The sequence below is a fragment of the Theropithecus gelada genome, chromosome 11 (genome assembly GCF_003255815.1).
Source record: "Theropithecus gelada isolate Dixy chromosome 11, Tgel_1.0, whole genome shotgun sequence".
Taxonomy (NCBI): domain Eukaryota; kingdom Metazoa; phylum Chordata; class Mammalia; order Primates; family Cercopithecidae; genus Theropithecus; species Theropithecus gelada.
Window position 1 is genome coordinate 39675578 of NC_037679.1, and position 19685 is coordinate 39695262.

The 19685-nt window shown below is 34.4% G+C and overlaps 1 protein-coding gene and 1 pseudogene across 3 annotated transcripts in view; both read left to right on the top strand.

The window, feature by feature from the left end:
- PTPRQ (protein tyrosine phosphatase, receptor type Q) overlaps positions 1–19685 on the top strand; it is a 251518-nt gene that overhangs the window by 164589 nt on the left and 67244 nt on the right. For both annotated transcript variants that reach the window (XM_025403263.1, XM_025403264.1), the window contains 2 exons: positions 12771–12892; positions 18685–18871. In XM_025403263.1, the coding sequence (XP_025259048.1) occupies positions 12771–12892; positions 18685–18871 (309 nt within the window). The remainder of the gene's footprint in view (positions 1–12770; positions 12893–18684; positions 18872–19685) is intronic.
- On the top strand, positions 13686–14229 carry LOC112635239 (annotated as a pseudogene). The gene has a single exon (XR_003121881.1). The product of XR_003121881.1 is annotated as a 40S ribosomal protein S18 pseudogene (transcript).

Consider the following 19685-nt stretch of genomic DNA (forward strand, 5'->3'; position numbering starts at 1 on the left):
TTCTCAAGTCTTTCCACTTGGATATCATTATTTCCACCCCATTTCCTCCACTTCTTACCACCTTTTAAGTTCTATGGCCATATTTTATTTCCAGGGGACACACACAAAATGGACTTTCTACCACTGTGATTAGGAGAGAAAGATGAAAAGATTTATATTTTTCAATTTTGTGATAACAAACATATGATTGTATTCTCAAAACTCACAGCTTTTCAACTAAGTAGTCACATGTGGGTGAGAATAATTGTTTAAGTTTTGACAATGAGTTGGTTACTCTTCTTTTAGTTTCAAGAATGGAGGAAATGTTTGCTTCCAATGGAATAGAAGACATTTTTCTAATGAAAAATATTGTACATTTGAATTTCCGAATTTCATAAGCATACATCAAAATAAAAGTTCTATTTATTATATTAAGTCAGGAAGAGATAATTTGAGATTTTATTTCATACAAAAGACAAAAATACACTGCATATTTTATTGCCACATCATATATATGGTGAAATAACGTAAGAATAAAAGAAATTAGAACAGTTAAGCAACAAAAGTCTTGAAGAGCAATAATCCTTTTAATATTAAAAATAAGGCATTCATAGATGTTGCTTCTGCATGACAAAGATGAAAATATAATGGCCATTTTGCAAACTCAAAAAATAATTTGGATGAAGAAAACAATAAGTTTTGTATTATGTATAATTGACTCAAAAATGTGGCATGGGTCATGTGGTGGCTCATGCCTGTGATTCCAGCACTTTGGGAGGCGATGTGGGCAGATCGTTTGAGGTCAGGAATTTGAAACCAGCCTTTCCAACATGGTGAAACCCTGTCTCCTCTAAAAATACAAAAAAAAAAAATTAACTGGACATGGTGGTGCGCACCTATAATCCCAGCTACTTGGGAGGCTGAGGCTGGAGAATCGCTTGAACCCGGGAGGTGGAGCTTGCAACGAGCCAAGATTGTGCCACTGCACACTAGCCAGGGTGACAAAGCCAGACACCGTCTCAAAAATAAAATAAAAATGCGGTATGTTGTTTAATGATATAAGATAAAACAATAACTCTTTCTCTGAATTAGAGAAAAGACTAAACAACAATATAAAATAGCACAAAATAACTATCTCAGAGAACTGCATTTTATCCTAATGACATAAAATCGTACTCAAGCACTTACTAATATAACATCTTGTCAAAACCTGGATCTTCTCGATAAAGAGTTATTGATTAATGGGTAGTTTGAAATCAAATTGTTTAAAATTTGAGTAACTCAAATAAAAGACCACCTAGTTTTAATAATAAATATTATAAAAGTTTCTACAATGGATTATATAATCAGAAAACATGTTATCATTAACTATCTGAGCCCATAACGAAGAGCATCAGAATGGAAGATCAGGGCGAAAAGTCAGAATGCAAGCTGAGATTTAAATTGGATTACCCTGTGAATCTGAATGTACACCTGTAAAACAGAATAAATAAGGGAAACAACGTTCAACCAACTCAAGCTAACCGTTCTTTCTCTCACATGCTCTTACCTAGATCATTGAAGCCAAATTGCTTTTGTCCTCAACTAATCCGTATAATAGCCATAATTCTACTGCATGCTCAGAGTGTATAGATACAAATATAAGCATGAAATTTTTAAAAAATGGCAGAAATATTTAACTTGAAACATTATAGTCTTGAAAATTATTTTACTCATCTACTTTTCTGATTATCCTTAAAGTCAAAAGCAATTTGAGTGGTGTGTATATATGTGGTGGTGATGTAAAGTCAAAAGCTGTTAAATGTCTCTGTGGTGCACAATAGATACTTAATGCTGAGGAAATGTACAACTTTAAAGGAGTGTGGGTGTGAAATTAGTACGGAACGAAATGGGAGTCTCGTAATGTGCATCTCCTATAGACCACCAAGACTGGAAGACAGCAAGAAAGGAAAATTCCTGGGGTAACACTTAGGTTGTGAAAACCACAGGATACCATACTCATGAGGAATTTTAACTACCCAAACATCTGTTAGGTTAAAAAAAAATTCAACAAAACATGCCTCATCAAAGAAGTTTCTAAGGAATGCAACTTTATGATCTAAAAAGAAGAAAAACTAAATAGAGGGCAAAGTACAATTTAACATTATTTAAAATTAGAAATAATGTGTTACTGTATGTTTGGTTGTTTTCCTTAGTTTCTTCTAAACTGTGTAATGCACTTATGTGATAAATGTTATAGTAACAGAGATAGAAATTATCCTTTTTATAAAGAAGTAATTATATCATGTCAAGAAGTGATTTTAGCCATAAATAAATAGGAATCTATAATTCAAGACATTTAGAAGTTCATTTGGTGGCAGTGCAGTATTAAAATGGGCTCCATCTTGCTACCACTAGAGAAAATAAATATCATTTATTCTAGACATGATGGTTGCACTTCTGCAAAATTAGTTAGATGCTGTTGAAAGTCTTCTAAATTAGGTGCGCAGGACTCCCTAATGGGTAATTCAAGACAACTTCTCTGTCCTCTAGGCCTGAATATTGAAGTTATTGGTATAACCACTTAGATTCCCACAGACATCTCAAATTCCATATTGCCACCTTCTCTTGCAAGTCTTTTCCTTTCTATGTGTTCCGTGTCTCAGTTTACCACACCATTATTCATCTAGTTCTTCAAACTAGTTACCTAGAAATCATTTTTAGTTCTTTTTACCTACTCTCATCCCCCACAAGGCAAAACCTGAGTCCTACTGTATTTACCTTCTAAATATCTCTTGTATTTGTTTATTTTTCTTTTCAAGTGTCTCTAAATCCAGACTTTTACATTTATCTCTTAGATGATTACAAAAGAGATTAACTAGTATTTCTGCTCTCATTTTCTACCATTCATCTGAACTCAGCATTTCAATACACCTGCCTGACCATGACGTTCCTCTGCTGAAAATCTTTGATCATTTTCTATTTGCCTGCATGTTAAAACTATGCCCACTAGTAAGCTCTACAAGGTCACTTATGATTTGGTTTATATTTCTCATACAGGCACTATTCTTTCTCCTTTATGGTCCAGAATCTTTGCTGTTCTTTCTTATTGTCCTTTCTTTCCTCCTCTTCTGGTGACCAGCTATCTTTTTGCTATGTTTTTAAGTATCTCTTTTGAGAAGCCTTTCAGAAATCCTTATTTCCAGTCCCACCTCCCAAAACTTGTTTCTCAACAAGTGAGCATATTGCATCATAGTTATTTCTCTCTCTTTCTTTTGTGGGACTTTGAGTTCCTTAAAAGCAGAAATAGCCAGCTGAGCATGTCTTATGTACCTTTCTGTCCCCTGTGCCTACTTTTAATCTAAGACTTTTTATGAATATGGAAGAAAGGCATTTGACTTTATTGTTAAAGTATTACAGTGTCAAAATTCTCCGTATTTTAAAATAGTTCATACTGATTTTTTTCAGTTTTTTTGGTCTAAATCTTGTCTTTCAAATACTTGCATTGTTACTGCCAAAATCAAAATTCTCCTGGCCAGTTGCTTTTCATGTTTGATATATTCAGCTTCTTTTATTTCACAAAACCAGTCTATTTTATATTGTTGATCATTTTGTGACTTTTCTTTTCATTAATTAACATAAGAAATATAAATAATTGCATATATGAAATATTCCTATTACATATAAAAATATGAATTATTGCATATAGGAAAGAAATAATTATTGCATTTAGGAATATTTCAAACAGTGAAGGAAAATAATAAATGCCCAATTCAGAATAGATTGGAGAAGCATTAAAAATATCTAAATGATTAACTGAGATAATGAGCTGGTAATAAATATGTATAGTGAGACAGAATTATAATAGGTTGATGGTCCATGAAAGAACAAAGAGGAAGAACGATGTTTAAATTTGGAGTGCTAAGTGTGATTACAAAGAAGAGATATATGGGTGAAATCATAATTTAAAGGAAATCATAGAAAGCATATAATATTAAAGTAATAAAGCATTCAACTATATATCTGATGTCAAAAGACCTTATGCTAGGTTATGATGCAAATATTCTAGAATTAAAATAAAAATACTTGTCTTGAAATCCTATTTACATAAGCAAGTGGAAAGTTGTAGCAAAATCACTAAAAATCAAACAGAGAAAAGTGTAAGGATTATCACTGTTTTTTTTTTTTTTTAAATCATCAATATTTTAGAAAGTCTGCTTTTCATAAAGGAAAAAGGGGAAGAAATTTTCTCCCCATTTATAACTTAGCTGTATTTTTATCTTTTTAAACTTCAAATGAATTCTCCTATTTTCTCTGGGATCTCAAACTAAATTTCATGTTGAATCGAATTAACTTTTATGCTTCCGAGAATCTTCTTTCTGTTCATTCAGCAAGAAGCGTAAAGTAAGTGTAATGCCTTGTGAATTTTGGTCTTTAACCTCAATTCTAAGTTCTAGCTCAGCATTAGGCCCTAGGTCAGCAAAATTTCAGCTCCCATTTCTTCTGCATTTACTAAGAAAGTAGAGAAAATTCTGATTTAACTATGAAAATTCCAAATTATAGAAAAATCCTAGGATTACTATGTATGGAGTCTTGGTCACTTTTTGTTCATGCCTAGTAAATAAAATGAAAGCCCTAGGCTGCACAGTGAAGAATATTAGCAATGACTTACCTTATTGGGTGTTCGCTATGTGCTGGTACTATTCTAAGTATTTAAAACATTAATTCATTCATAAGTCTTTATTTCTAGCACAGAGTCTGCACTCTTAGATCTTGACTAGGACTTGAGCAAAGCCTCAGGGTTTTAGACAAGTACCAAGAGATGGAGAGGTACTAGCTAATATCACATAGAGAAGCTATCCAACTGCCCAATCATCTCCCAAGACAAATTGAGTGAGAATTTTGACACACACCTCAAAATTATACTTTTGAGGTTTCTGAAACCCTTGGTTTTTATTTTTCTTTAATGATATCCTAGATATTTTTTTACCCCAATTATGCCTGCATACAAATGAATATGAGAAGAAAATAGCAACATTTATCCTGGTCCTAAGACTCCATTATGGCGATGGCCTTACCTGAATTATTCCAGGTTGTTCCAATGCAGAGCTTCATGGTAGCATGAAAGCGGTGATATTTTATGCTCTAATGGAACATGCTGACCTGTTATTATTCTAGAAACTTTGAGATGGGAGGAAGTGAGTAGGGAGAACCCTCTTCATAGTTTATCCAGAATTAAAATAGAATGAAAGGTAGGAGGAGACCAGTCTGTGGAGAATTTGATGGCTCGATACATGTTTCCATGTTGATTACCAGCCCCCAAACTTCCTTTATATCTGCTTCCCTAGTCTTCACAGAAGGAATAATTCAATTCCCTTTTTCCACCCCTATTTCTAAGAGTTGCAATCATTGGTCATCTAATCTGAAGAGCAGTGTCACTATTTCTTCAAATGGCATGTTGACATTATAGAGCAGTGGTTCTTAAACTTGAACTGCAATCATTACAACCACCTGGAGGACTGAGCCCCACACTCACGGTTTCTGATTCAGTAAGTCTGGGGTAGTGCCTCAGAAACTGCTTTTCTATGGCTTCCCCAGTGATGTTGATGCTGCTCGCCTGGAGACACATTTTGAGGACCACTGTTGTAAAAAGTTGTTTTATAAACATGATGCTATTCTCAGAAAATATATATTATCTGATTCTAAAGTAATAGTAGTTATTATAGTATTTTCATTCTTACCTGGCATGGCCAGTATTGAAACTGAGAGGGTTTTTTTTGTATTTTGTATTTTTTTCCAACTTAAGCCAGTCTGAAATTAGTCAGAAAATAACTCATTTAAGCATCAAATAAAATATCATACAGTGAGGTCTAATACTATGAACATCCATGAATCATTCTTAGTACTCATGAATCTAATCTGACAAATTCTTGGGCTTGCTGTATTTGTAACACCATTATACTATACCCTCTGCAGCACCACCTTGCTGTTAGGAAATCTAATTAGAAAACACAATTAACATCTTATAAAATGACAGGAAATATTTCCTACACCAACAGTGGTGTTGCATTTTGGTCAGCGAAATCCCTGGGCTCTAGGAAAACATCCAAACTACAAAAGCATAGCCAGTTATCAAAGTGTTTTAACCAGTGGACAGGAATATGTCCTGAGATACTCTTGCTGTGTGGAAATATAATGAATCCAATTGCAGAGCTACTTCAGGGCGCTCGATGCCCTGAATTGCTTAAGACACAGGAATCCACCAGCCTGTTGGATTTCTTCTAATCCTGAGAGACATCTAACACTCAGTGTTAATTTGTCCAGATGTGCTGAGTCAAAGTCGACTAGTAGTCCTTGAAGTTGTTAATATTTGTGTAGCTGAGAAACAACAGAGCCCTTCATTTAGTGATGACAGTCACTAGAAATCTGGTGGCCTAGTGTACCAAATCCTGAAACTAAAACACCCTGGATGGTAGGCCCTTTTAGTAAACTTTTTATACTGAACTTAAATTCAAACAGTTGTGCAGACAATTTAAATTGCAGCTATGTAGAGCTGAAGTTTCCTGTTTTGTGAGTTGCTGTCAAACCATTTTTTCATTTATGTTTATTCTTTTAGAAAAGTCATCATAACGAAGTACATTAAAAACCACAGAGTATTTTCTAGAATATTTTCCACTATTAAGTTACACTTACAGGGATCTGCAGATTGCAAAGTTACAAATAAGTCTTTGAATGTGCTTATTCTAAAATTATAGTATTAGGCACACTAAAACTTGTAGGTTCTTAATCAAAGTGGCATGGATGGGGGCATTCAAACTTTCATATGGACTAGGCAAAATGATGGTCTATCCAGACTCACCTTTCAGCTAACACACTTAGCATCAAGACACAGATGGATGGGAAAGATGACCCTGACCCACGTAAGACCCACATTCCTGTGCAAGGATAGAAGCATGATAATCAGGAAATGATGGTTGTTAGTTACAGAAAATGCATTATGGTGAAAACCAGGGGGAAAGTGCTTATGAGAGGAAGTGATTGGATTATGGGGAATGAGAGAATAAGGATAGATCATTCCTACTGAGTAAATTGCTGTGATTTATAACAGAAAGGGTAGAGTGATATCTTGGCCCATTACTGACTAGATTCATTTCACAAACAATCCTAAATCAGAATGTGACAGTATATGGGGAGACAAACAAAATCTCCCAAAGATGCTTATAAGTTACTAAGCTTTTAAACTGGCATATTTTCAACTCCTCATACCTTTGCCACCATAAGCTCCCTTTATTTTTGTAGTTGACATTCATAAATGTAATTTTGTAGCCACCCTTATGTGACACTAGTAGTAGTTTACTATATGCTGTCATAACAGAGAAAATGCTGGATGTATTTTATTATATGTTTTGAGAATTTTGTTAAATTTCATAAGAAAAATACCTAAAATAATTTGTATATGTATATAAGTATATTATAATATTGTACAATACTAAAATAATTAGATGCTATTTTATAATAGACGGGCATAAATATTTCTCTTAAATTACCTGTGAATTAATCAAACAATTATCTTTCATTGGTCCAGACAGGTGAAACATATCTTGTTATATATTATATATATATATATATATATATATATATATATTCAGTTATATAAGTTTACTTTTATTTTTTAGTTTGGATTTAGGAGCTCTAATCCTTCAAGAATACAAGTTGACAAAATACATGCTGAAAGAAATTTTTGACAAAGGATTCAACACAGGAAACTTGTGTAACAAGACAGGCACTTTTATCGAGAACTTTATTGAAAATGCAAACATTGTTTAGAGTGATTGTTTCTTTTAAAAAAGGAAGAAAGGAGGGAAAACGATTTTGGGAAAAGTTCAAGAAATGACTTTAAAGCATAGCTCAGCAAGGGGCTAAATACCTTGCTTTTTTATAATCATTGATCAGTGCAAGGAACTTAAAATATTTAGTAGTATAGGTGTATATGTGTTGTCATGAATGATCTTTGATGTCACTTTTCTCTTAGCTCTGCTTGGGGTCACACACTCCCTGATGAGGGCTTTGATTGCTAGTATTAAAGGAATGATTGCAGCGTTGACGTTTTATTGTGAAAGAAGAGAAGTTGAAAGTAAAGCGTTATATTGCCTTCTGAGCTGGCATACAGACATACTCACAAGCCAAAGTTTCCTTGGGAAATGGTTTTGTACTTTGTCCTCAGTTGAGACCCGAGGAAGCCATTATAGAGCAGAGATACAGAATTTTTTCCAGATACAAGCTACCGCAGAAAAATCTCACAACTTTCTTAGCCGCAGAAAATTCTCCATAAATTTTTCATGATGTCTGGGCAACAATAATGTACCACTCTACTTGCTTGCTAGAATGAGTTAGGTTGAAAAGTAGAGCTCCAACAGCATCGAGTAGTATATGTTACAGAGGTACATGAATCAAATAGATTTTGGAGATGACCTTTCCTTTTTGATGTAATTAATTTTAGCCCATGTTTCTGGTATGAGTTAGATACCAAGGATCACAATCTATCACAGCCCCTTCTACTTCATGGTGTTTGTCTTTTTGTTCATAATAGCCATACTTACAAAGGAAGACATTAACGCTGGTCTTAGTGGCCTTACATTGTCTGGCCCCCATTTCCTCTCAGATTCTCATTCCAACTCACTGGGCTTCAGCTTCACTGTGGTCCTTGTTATTCTTCGGACATACCAGCCAAAATCCTGCCTCAGGGTCTTCGCACGGGCCATTCTCCTCCTGGACACCCTTCCTCCAAACAGTATTCTCTCACCTCCTTCAAATATTTGTTTAAATGTTATCTGTTTAGTGAGGCATGTGCTGACCACTATATTTAAAATAGTAACACCCTTAAGCATCCTCATTCCCATGACCTTGTCTCATTTTTCATCGTGGTACATAAGACTTCCTAACATGGTATATAATTTACTTGTGTATTATATATTCATTTATTTATATTTTTCTAATATATACTATTTGTCTCTCAATTGCATTAAAATAGAAGTTCCATGATCTTTGTCTCTTTGGTTCTCTTCTCTATTCCCAGCACTTCCAAAGTGCCTGGCATATCATAGGTGTTCAGTAAACTGTTACTAAATGAAAAAGGCTAAACAGTAGAAGCTTTATGGATGGATCAAAAGCTACCTTGATCACCTGTATGGGATTTTTGTCCTCCTAGTGCCTAGCACATATTAATTGCTTAATAAATATTTATTCATTCAATGAATGCATAAGTTTATTCTCAAAGCCAACTAAACATTTGGTTATAATAAAGACAAGGGGACTCTAAAATATTTTCCTGTTTTATGCCACTTGAAATGTGTGGCCGGTCAGAAAATCGTTTCTCTCCACACTGGTTCTTACAGAGCTGGAAGTCAAATTTTGCAAAAAACATTAATAATAAAGGAGCCTTAATACATTTATTCATAGCTCATATCCCATCCTCTTTTATAGAGTCAGAGGCAGAAGAGAGGCCATTGAAACCCACAAAGCATCTTATATTTATATTTTTCAAAGCAATTAATTATGCTGATGGTGGGAGACCTCTTATAGCTCTCATCTGTTATGTATAATTACCTAAATGAATTAGGCTACAATTTGAGGCGGTTTTCCTAGGATCATAAGCTAGCAGTAAAAAGAATGAAAATGTCTGTTTATGCAGGGTATGTGCATGATTCCTTGATACCTTAGTTGTTGGAGAAACTGTGTACCCAATTCTGTCTTCATCATTAGCACCTCTTAGCTCATCAAATCCCTGAATCCTGGAGCATCCTTTCTTCACCCTCTCCCCTGGATGTTTTCTTGGCAATATGAAACTGGATCTTTGAGTAAGGGGTGTCAATGTTCAGATTATTGCACAGTTTTCAGAAGTACAAATAGGAAGAGTATCTTTGTCACTCCAAAGGTATTTGTTCACTGAAACTTCCTAAAATGTATTTTCTAGATTCCTGTATGGTTACAGTCAAGCACTATTATTAAAATATGTCAATGCTATTATTAAAATATTTTTGGATTGAGTTGTGCACCTAAATTCCATAGACGTAATGTTATATGCCTAAGAAATATATTCTAAATATCAATTACTTATTCATAGTTTAAAGATTGTCACCACTATTAATCTCTTAGTCTGTTTTGTGTTGCTATAACAAAGTATCAGAGACTTGGTAATTTGTAAGAACAGACATTTGTTTTCTCATAGTTCTGGAAGCTGGGAGGTCCAAGATGAAGGTGCAGACAGATTTGCTTATCTGGTGAGGGTTACACCCTCTGGAGGGGAGGAACGCATGTCCTCACACAGTGGAAAGCAGAAGGGCAAGCTATCCAAATGCTTCATGAAGCCTCTCTTATAAGGACCTTAATCCCATTCACCATGGGAGGCATTCTCATGATGTACTCACCTCTTATAGGCCCCACCTCTTCATACCATCCCATTGGCCGTTGCATTTCAACATCTAAATTTTGGAGGGGACACGTTCAAATGATAGTAACATCTTATACCTATCTGGTATTTAAATAAACCTTTTGACTCTCTTCAGAACGTGTGATTCACTTGAACGAGATACACTACCCATATTTATACCATCCCAACTTTTATCTGCAATTTAAAAACAAGGACAAAAACTTTCTCCATTCTGATCCTATTTGCCTCATTCCAAGCTCATCTTTCCATTTGCCAGGTAGGCAGCTCAGACTTCTGGAGGTTCTCAAACTCAACAAATACAAATCCAAATTTATCATCTCCTACCATAGTCTTACCCCACCAAAATCAGTGTATGTTCCTGAATGAGATGGTGTAAACTGTCAAAATTCACCAATATTAATGCATGAATTAGCTTCTACTACTTTCTCTATCTCAATTTGCGCCCACATCAAATTATTCCCTGAGTTCTTTTTATTAATCTTTCTATAGTGACTCTAGGTTTCATCTCCTCCTATCTATCCCTTCTGTCACTATTCCTATTTGGGATCTCATGTCTTACTTGGCTTTTTGGAAAGAGCTTATCTACACTCAGTGTGCTTCAGATAACTTTTTCATCGCTACCTGAGTTGTCTTCCTAAATCAATGGAAAATAATTCCTTTCTCAGAAACCTCAGTGGAATCCCACTATTTAAAGAATAAACTCCAAATTCTTTTATATAACAATGAAGTACTCTCTAGCTTAATTCCTAAATTACTGCTTGGGCTTGTTCATTTTTATTCCTTCATAGATGCTAGTCTCTCTGTAATAGTTCTGTTTCTTGGATTTAGGGATTCTGAATCTTTTTTTGTACCATGAATCCTTTTGGAAATCTGGTGAAGTTTATTGACTCCTTCCTAGAATAATATTTTTGTACTTGTAAATAATAACATTACCAAGATAAGCAATTCTACATCAATACAACTCCATCTGTCTGTGGATCCTGTTGTTTATGTCTTTGTGACTTTTCTATGATCCTCCCCTTATCATAGAAGTGCCCCTAACCCTGCTGTATCCTTCGCATCTATCAAGGCCTAGTGCAATTCCCACCTTCACAGTGCGTCTTTACCTTGCAACCCTGCCTCATCTGTATCATCACTTTGCTCTCTCATTGTAGATTATATTTATAGTTATTTATTTCTATTTATCCCTTATCTTTATCTTTTATGATATCTTGATAATTGACAACAATGTGGCAAATACTGAACTAGTCACTTTTACATACTTTGTTTTCATAATTCCTTTTAAAGCACTATAAAATATTCATATGATGGGGAAACTGAGGTTCAAACATTTTGGTGTTTGACCAAGATCATACAACTTGTATTCTTGCTAGATTATGAATTATTTGAGGAAAGGAATATTTTATCTTCCAGATTATATCTTCTAAGTATCTGTGGGATAGTACTTTCTCAATAATGTTTGCCCATATGTATTTAAAAATTGAAAATACTGGGAAATACTTATCTCCCAATATTTAATATCATTAGAACTGACTAGGGGCCCCGGAAGAACAGAGGTGTGTGCAGCCGTGTTCTTAGGTTAATGTCTGTGTGAAATTAACTGTGGCTAAATCTTTCCCTGCATACTATTATCTCTCCTAATTCCTAGTGGCTTCACAGATTGAAATTGTACACATAAGGATTTTAAACAGAAACATTTTTAAGATATTGTCTCTTGTTTTGCATTACTGAAAAAATAACAAAGTAGGACAAATTAAGAAAGTAGAACAAATTAGAGAATTTAATTGGAATCATGAGGAATTCAAGAAATATTTGAAGATTGCATTTCTAATAATAGATCAGAACAATTGAATAACGCTTTCGTATTCTCCACCCTCAGCGAAAACAATAAAATCAACTCAATTTACATTTGTAAAACAATATATGTATACTTTCATTATACCAGTTTTAATTTTCAACTCTGCTTCTCTATCTCTCTGTAGTCAAATACTACATTTCTGCAAGGGTTTTCTTAAAACAGCATTGCTAGGTTAACTGTTTTAAAAGAAAAATATTTATTTGTTTAAAAAGGTTTACTTTAGCAATAGTAATGCTTTCCTTTCAAAGTATTATTTCAAGTTTCAAAATAATGTACTTATGATTTTAATTAATTAAGTTTTCATGTGGAAGTTGTTCACGTAGAGTAGCTAATTTTAAATAATTGGATCTTTTTATTTGGTAATGCCTTTAGCACTCTGTGAAGTATAAATTAATGTAAAATTAATTCATTATGACTATCCATTTTTCATGGTCTTTTCTATTATTATACTGTAGCAAGTGCTAATTCTAATGTAGCGAGATAATTGATTTTCTATTGTCATAGCTCCAGATGGTCCTCCTGAAAATGTTCATGTAGTAGCAACATCACCTTTCAGCATCAGCATAAGCTGGAGGGAACCTGCTGTCATTACTGGACCAACATATTATCTGATTGATGTCAAATCGGTAAGGCATGTCTTACCTTCTGTAAAAGTCAGTATAAAATTGTTAATAATAGAAGATTTGGAACCAGACTTTTTGAATTTGAATTTTGGCTCTGTTAGACACTAGGAAAATTACTTTACTGTTTGTGTTTCAATGTCTATATCTGTAAAGTAAAGATTAATAATAGTAAACAGGGTATGAGGACTGAATCAGTTAACATGCATAAAGAACTTGGAACGTTACCTGACACATGATAAATGCTCAATAAATATAAAATATTAGTAACACTATTATTATATTTATTATCAGCATATAGAATATATATATCATATGTGTATATACACACATACAAGTGGTTGAATTGGTAGTAATACAAAGATCTGGTTTACATACAGTAGAAAGTGATTCATAATACAAAATGAGAAGAAAGAAGGCATTAGGAGAAATATCTTCTAGATAAAATAACATCAGAACTAAGTCTTGAAAAATAAGTGAAGCAGAACATAAAAGGTAAACGGGAATAGGGGTATAAAAAAGTAAGCCTCATTCAAGAAAAATCAAGTCTTTTGGCAATCCCAGGTCATAGCATTAAAAAAAAAAAGTTCTAAGAGATGAGGCTAGATCTGGAGGCCGACTATATAACAAGTTACAGAGTTAGGGTTTTATGTTAAGGGCAGTGGGGTGCCAGTTGGTGATACAGATTTCTACTGTGTAGGATAGGTATGGTTGCAGTGTAGAGGACAGATTTAGAGCAGTATGGGGGTGCAAAATCAGGCAAGGAGACAGGAAACTATAAAAGGGCAAGGAGCTTCCATAGGAGGCCTACACGCGGCCGCTTGTGCTGCCACCATGTCTCTAGTGATCCCTGAAAATTCCCAACATATTTTGCGAGTACTCAACACCAACATCGATGGGCGGCGGAAACTAGCCTTTGCCATCACTGCCATTAAGGGTGTGGGCCGAAGATATGCTCATGTGGTGTTGAGGAAAGCAGACATTGACCTCACCAAGAGGGCGGGAGAACTCACTGAGGATGAGGTGGAACGTGTGATCACCATTATGCAGAATCCACGCCAGTACAAGATCCCAGACTGGTTCTTGAACAGACAGAAGGATGTAAAGGATGGAAAATATAGCCAGGTCCTAGCCAATGGTCTGGACAACAAGCTCCGTGAAGACCTGGAGCGACTGAAGAAGATTCAGGCCCATAGAGGGCTGCGCCACTTCTGGGGCCTTCGTGTCCGAGGCCAGCATACCAAGACCACTGGCCGCCGTGGCCGCACCGTGGGTGTGTCCAAGAAGAAATAAGTCTGTAGGCCTTGTCTGTTAATAAATAGTTTATAAAAAAAAAAAAAAAAGGGCAAGGAAAGAGAACGGAGGAAATGTAACAAGAAAACAGAATGAAAAATAATCTAAATCTATAGAATTTGGTGAAAAATCAACTAACTCATGATGGTGAGTGAGTAGGATAATTAAGGATGATTGTAAGTTATATGACATAAGATTATGAGGAGGAACAGATCTGTAGAGGAAAAGAATGAGTTCAGTATTAGACACACTGAGTTTGAAATATGTGGTAGTCCTCCAGGTCAATACACACATTGGCAGTATTAAATATGGATCTGGAGCTCAGGAGAGAAATTCTGGATTTGCAGATTTGGGAAATGTTAGTATTTAGAAGATAGTCAAAATTATAGGAGTGAATGAGATTCACTATGGAATGTGCAAAGATGACAACCCAAAGATAGCATCCTGGGGAATATCAATACTTAAATAAGAGGCCACTGAAGAGACGGAATGGGAGTAGACAGTCATTTAGACGGAAATCCAGGCATGAAAGTCAAACCCTGTATGTAAGATAGGATGCTCAATGATGTCGATAATGCAGAACTATTAGCCAGAATAAAGATTGGAAGTATTTCCTTTGCACCCTGCTTGGGTTTTGCTGAGCCCGTTGGACACAGTTTTCTAATAGCATCTTATGCATTAAATTGGATAACATCGTGATTTCTCCTCCTTTCTCTCTACCTCTGTCTCTTGTCCAGCTTTAACATTTTATTATGTCTTTGTAGTATTCCTTAAAAGGAGATATAATACTTCTATCTCAAAAGACCTGTCATCATTAAAATAAAACTTGAAGAATTATTGATGTATTTGTTCTCCAATTCAGTCTCTATTTTCTGTTCCTTTTGTAGAGCATATTTGTGAAGATTTTAGTACATAATTAGCCAAAAATAATTAGCATGAATGATGAACGTCCTGGGAATATGCATTAAAAACAAATTATAAAATGATAAAGCTTTATTCTGTCAAATGAAAGGCACTTTATTAACGAAAATAGTTCTCCCTTGGAAATTCTGCTTAAAGGAAGGAAAAAAACATATTAAGAAATGATTTTGTAATCTCATTCTTGTAGCTTTCTTGCTGAGTTTCAAAGTGAGCAAGGGAAAGAGAGTAGAATGGGAAGATAACAGATATTTTAATTGCTTATTTTATACAAGTTACATGTTCGTCTCTTCCTATGCATTATCTTATTGCATGTTATCTAGCAATATTTTGATGTACATATTATTACCTTCATTTTGCAAAAAAGAAATCTGAAGCACAGAGACGGTGAGTAACTTCTCACAGAGTGAAGACTTGGCTAAAACTATCAGATTGACAATGGCTTGACAGGAGAAAGGGAAGGCCATTAAATAGAAAATAAAATTTGCCAACATAGATATAGCCTTACAGAAACTCCTTTAGATCAACAATAGCAAGAACAGATTCAGACAGAACCTAGTAATTCACAGTTTCTTTAGGATTCTTGGAATTAAGTAGAGGCATTTCCTTCCTTCCTTCCTTCCTTCCTTCCTTCCTTCCTTCCTTCCTTCCTTCCTTCCTTCCTTCCTTCCTCCCTCCCTCTCTCCCTTACTTCCTTCCTTCCTCACACATTTTAAAACACTTCCAATGTACCAGAACTGTGCTAGACGCTGGATATGTAGAGGTGAACAACTCTGATAAAGCATGTCTGCAGCTCATTTCATTAATATGTAATTATCAACATTCAAGAATCATTGGTTCCCAGACTAAGGAGGAATACGTAGCGTTGCACTTGGAACTTATTGTGCAGCCTGTCTTCTACAAAATACTAGCCACACAGATAAAGCTCTAAACTTTAAAAGTGTAAACAAAAGTTGTCATTCTTAAAGATATATTATAAGAAAACTTTATAAAATGTAAATATCATCCTAGATGATTCTGCTGGAAATTAATGCATTTATGGTCATTTTCATTGTTCCTTTTATTCTTTCACTGAACAAATTGTTATGAGTAGCTTCTGTTCATCAAGACAAGGATGAAAAACATAAAGCTCTGCTGTCAAGTAGCTCACACCCTAGCGGTACAAACTGGAATAGAAACAGCTAATTATAGAGTTTGAGGTATGAAGTTTTGCGGGGAATATAAGCTAACAAAGTAATTAAAGTTCCTGTTATGGGGGGCATAGAAGATAAAGGAGACTTCATACAACAGGTTAAATATATTCTGTGACTTGATGAATGAATAGGGGTACACCAGATGGGAAAGGGTAGAGGCAGGGTAGGAAGAGAAGAAAAAATAGGAAGTGGGGCAGGAAGAGGAGAAACAGAGTCTAATTGCTGATAATGTATATAAAGTCACACTTCAAAAATGATGAAAGACTTTTATAATAATAGATTATCAAGTACAATATGAGCAAACAAACTTGGAATTGATTGAAGGAAAATGAGTCAAAAAGACGTGATTTCAGTCCTGGGTAAGTGGACAAGTAGTAGTTAACAACAACAAAGGCGTAGTAGGTCTAATAAAGAAAGGTAATAATGATCGTTTTTACTGCCACATTTGAGGACTGAGAATTCCTTTCAGATTTTGTTAAATATTTTTAAAGATATAATATATGCATGCCATGTCATATTTTTATGGCTTGATATTTGTTATCTATTGTTTTAATGGAAGGCATTGGAAGAATAATAATTTATAAATAGTTAAATTTGTAAGATCAAACCCAGTGACCTTGTGGAAGTGTAGAATGCTATGGACTCTTGAAAGACCTGGACTCAAATCCTACCTCTGCTTCTAAGTAATCCTGAGGAGGTCACCTCACCTCTATAAAATCAGAATTCAAATAGCTATAATAGACAAGTGACATGAACCAGTAGTCAAAGTGAAGCCAACTGAGTGGGATTCCAATGAGCGGGACCCAGGCCCCTTTACAGAGGTCAACAGTTCCCATCTCCACACCTCTCAATAATATTTTTTTCAGCATGAAATTAAGCCCAGTCTTAAGGGAAATTCCAAAAAGCATATGTTTATGTGATATTTAAATGTTAACGACTAGTTAAATACACATTTTCTGCCAGTGGCATATATTCCTGATCAATAGGATTCCTGTGCTGATTTGTTTTTCTTCCATTTTTGAGAAGTGGGGCATTTCTGTCCACTGCTCTGTCTTAAGGTGGGAATGATCTATTTGACTGTATGCAACAATGGTATTATTTATATCATCCTTTTACTATGTTTCTTTTTTCTTTTATAGCAACATCTTTTTTAAAAAATTGAGTTAATTTTATTTATATTACCTCAGAAAACATCTCTATAAATGAGTTTCCAGGACAACATTTACAATATAGGTTATACCATATGCAAATCAATAAGTGTGTTTCATATTATCAATAAAATATGTTCTTAGCAAAGAGCATTAAAAGAATACATTGAACCAAACAAACAAATAAAAAATATTTCAAAGTCATGAGGGAGGGTCAAGTTGAAAATGGACTTAAAAGTGTTCACTGTGTATAAAACCTGGTTTTAAGTGTTTCAATTAAGGTACCTGAGAGTAGTATGTATGATAGGATTTTGAATTTTCTCATGGTTGTCTGGGAAAAACCCTTCTACTTAGTGCTAGCAAGTTTAACTATGCTTAATATCTGGAGTGAATAGGCCAGAACCTCCATAAAGGACAGACTATGTTTGAACAAATCATATAGCTACATTTCATATGCCTAAAGACACTCATTTATGCACATTAATAATTATGACATCCACGATTAATTATTATCCAGTGCTATGCATAGTGCTAAATCAGGGTTTTTCAAACTGCAGCCATCATCAGCATTTTTAAATGAGCTGTAATAAAATTAAAAAGAGCAGAAGATATCAAAGTGTACTTCAGAAAGATGGTGTATTTCTGAAAAATGTATTACAGTCATAAGATACATATATATTTTATATCTGTCAGTCTTATCTTCTGAATTATGTTACAAAGAGTGTTTCCTTTTGTGGGTAATGGTGAAAAAAATATTGAAATCTATGTGCCAGCTACTTTAGACCTGTCCTTTTTAAATCTCAATGAAACACTGTAAATAGATGTTATTAGCCCAATTTTACAGGGATTGGAAGACTAGACTGTGTATGTGGTTTCTCAAATACTACAGGAGCTATAAGTGGCCAGTCTGGGATTTGAACCCAGTGTGATTAGGTACTAAAACCTCTATGCTTTCTTCTACAAAATATTGGAGTCAAAAGTAGAGTTTCATTGACTGCAAAGATGATTTTTGCTTATTTATTTAATGGGTTGGTTAATCGTGGTTGTCTGGTTGGGCTTTTTTCTTTTTTAATAATTAGTAAACAGTTGTAATAGCACTTTAGACATCCCAGGGCAGTCTGATTGTAAAATAAATAAATTAAAATTTGGCTAGATAAATACAGCTCATGTAGCTTTGTATTATTATGTTTTAGTGACTTAGATCTCAAGTGCTGCTTCCTTCATTTTTACTTATGTTTTCCTATAGGTAGATAATGATGAATTTAATATATCCTTCATCAAGTCAAATGAAGAAAATAAAACCATAGATATTAAAGATTTAGAAATATTCACAAGGTATTCTGTAGTGATCACTGCATTTACTGGGAACATTAGTGCTGCATATGTAGAAGGGAAGTCAAGTGCTGAAGTGATTGTTACTACTTTAGAATCAGGTAAGGAGAATTTCTCAACCTTGCTAAAAATTGACTGAGATTTAGCTGGCTTTCTTACAGTTCCTCACACTCCACCAAAAAATATATGTGTTATGAGAAGTTTTTAAAGCATATAAACAAAAAATTAGTGACTCTCTGCAACTGACAAAAAGGAAGCTTTCTATTTATATTTTTGAGGTAAAGAGGAGTTACGTAGAATATGCAATCCTTGTAAATACAGAAACAGATTAAAGGTATCCAGTTATGTTTCTTTGCACTTATTTAATCTGCTAGTTGTTTCAGAAATTCAGTAAGCTTGCCTTAAGAGATAATATTTCCAACTGTCTATATCCAATAACACTGCAACTAAAATTTTATTTCAATTATTTCTGCCCGATTATTTGAGTGAATATTAAATTTGTAATACTTTGTGAGTATTAAATAATCTGGAATTCAAAAGTAGAATCCAGCTCACATTTATCACAGCTGTTGTCTTCACTTAGTCAAGTAATAAATGTCTTATTATATAACTCTTTGATAAATGTCAGAATCCATACAGATTTCCTTCAGTTCTTATGAACAGGGTCTGAATGAATAATAAGACTGTAACCAATAACAAATAAATCTGGAAAGTCAACATCCCAGAACTTGCTTGCCCCATCCTCCTTCAGACTCCTGATGTTCTTTGCCACCAGATAAATCACTGGAAAGAGCAGATGAAGGGATATGTTGCTATAGTTTATTTGTTGCTATCTGTAAGGTAAGTATGGGAGGTAAATTTTTTTTACAGCTAGTTTTTTCATTACATTATATTCTCTATGCATTTTGTCTGTAA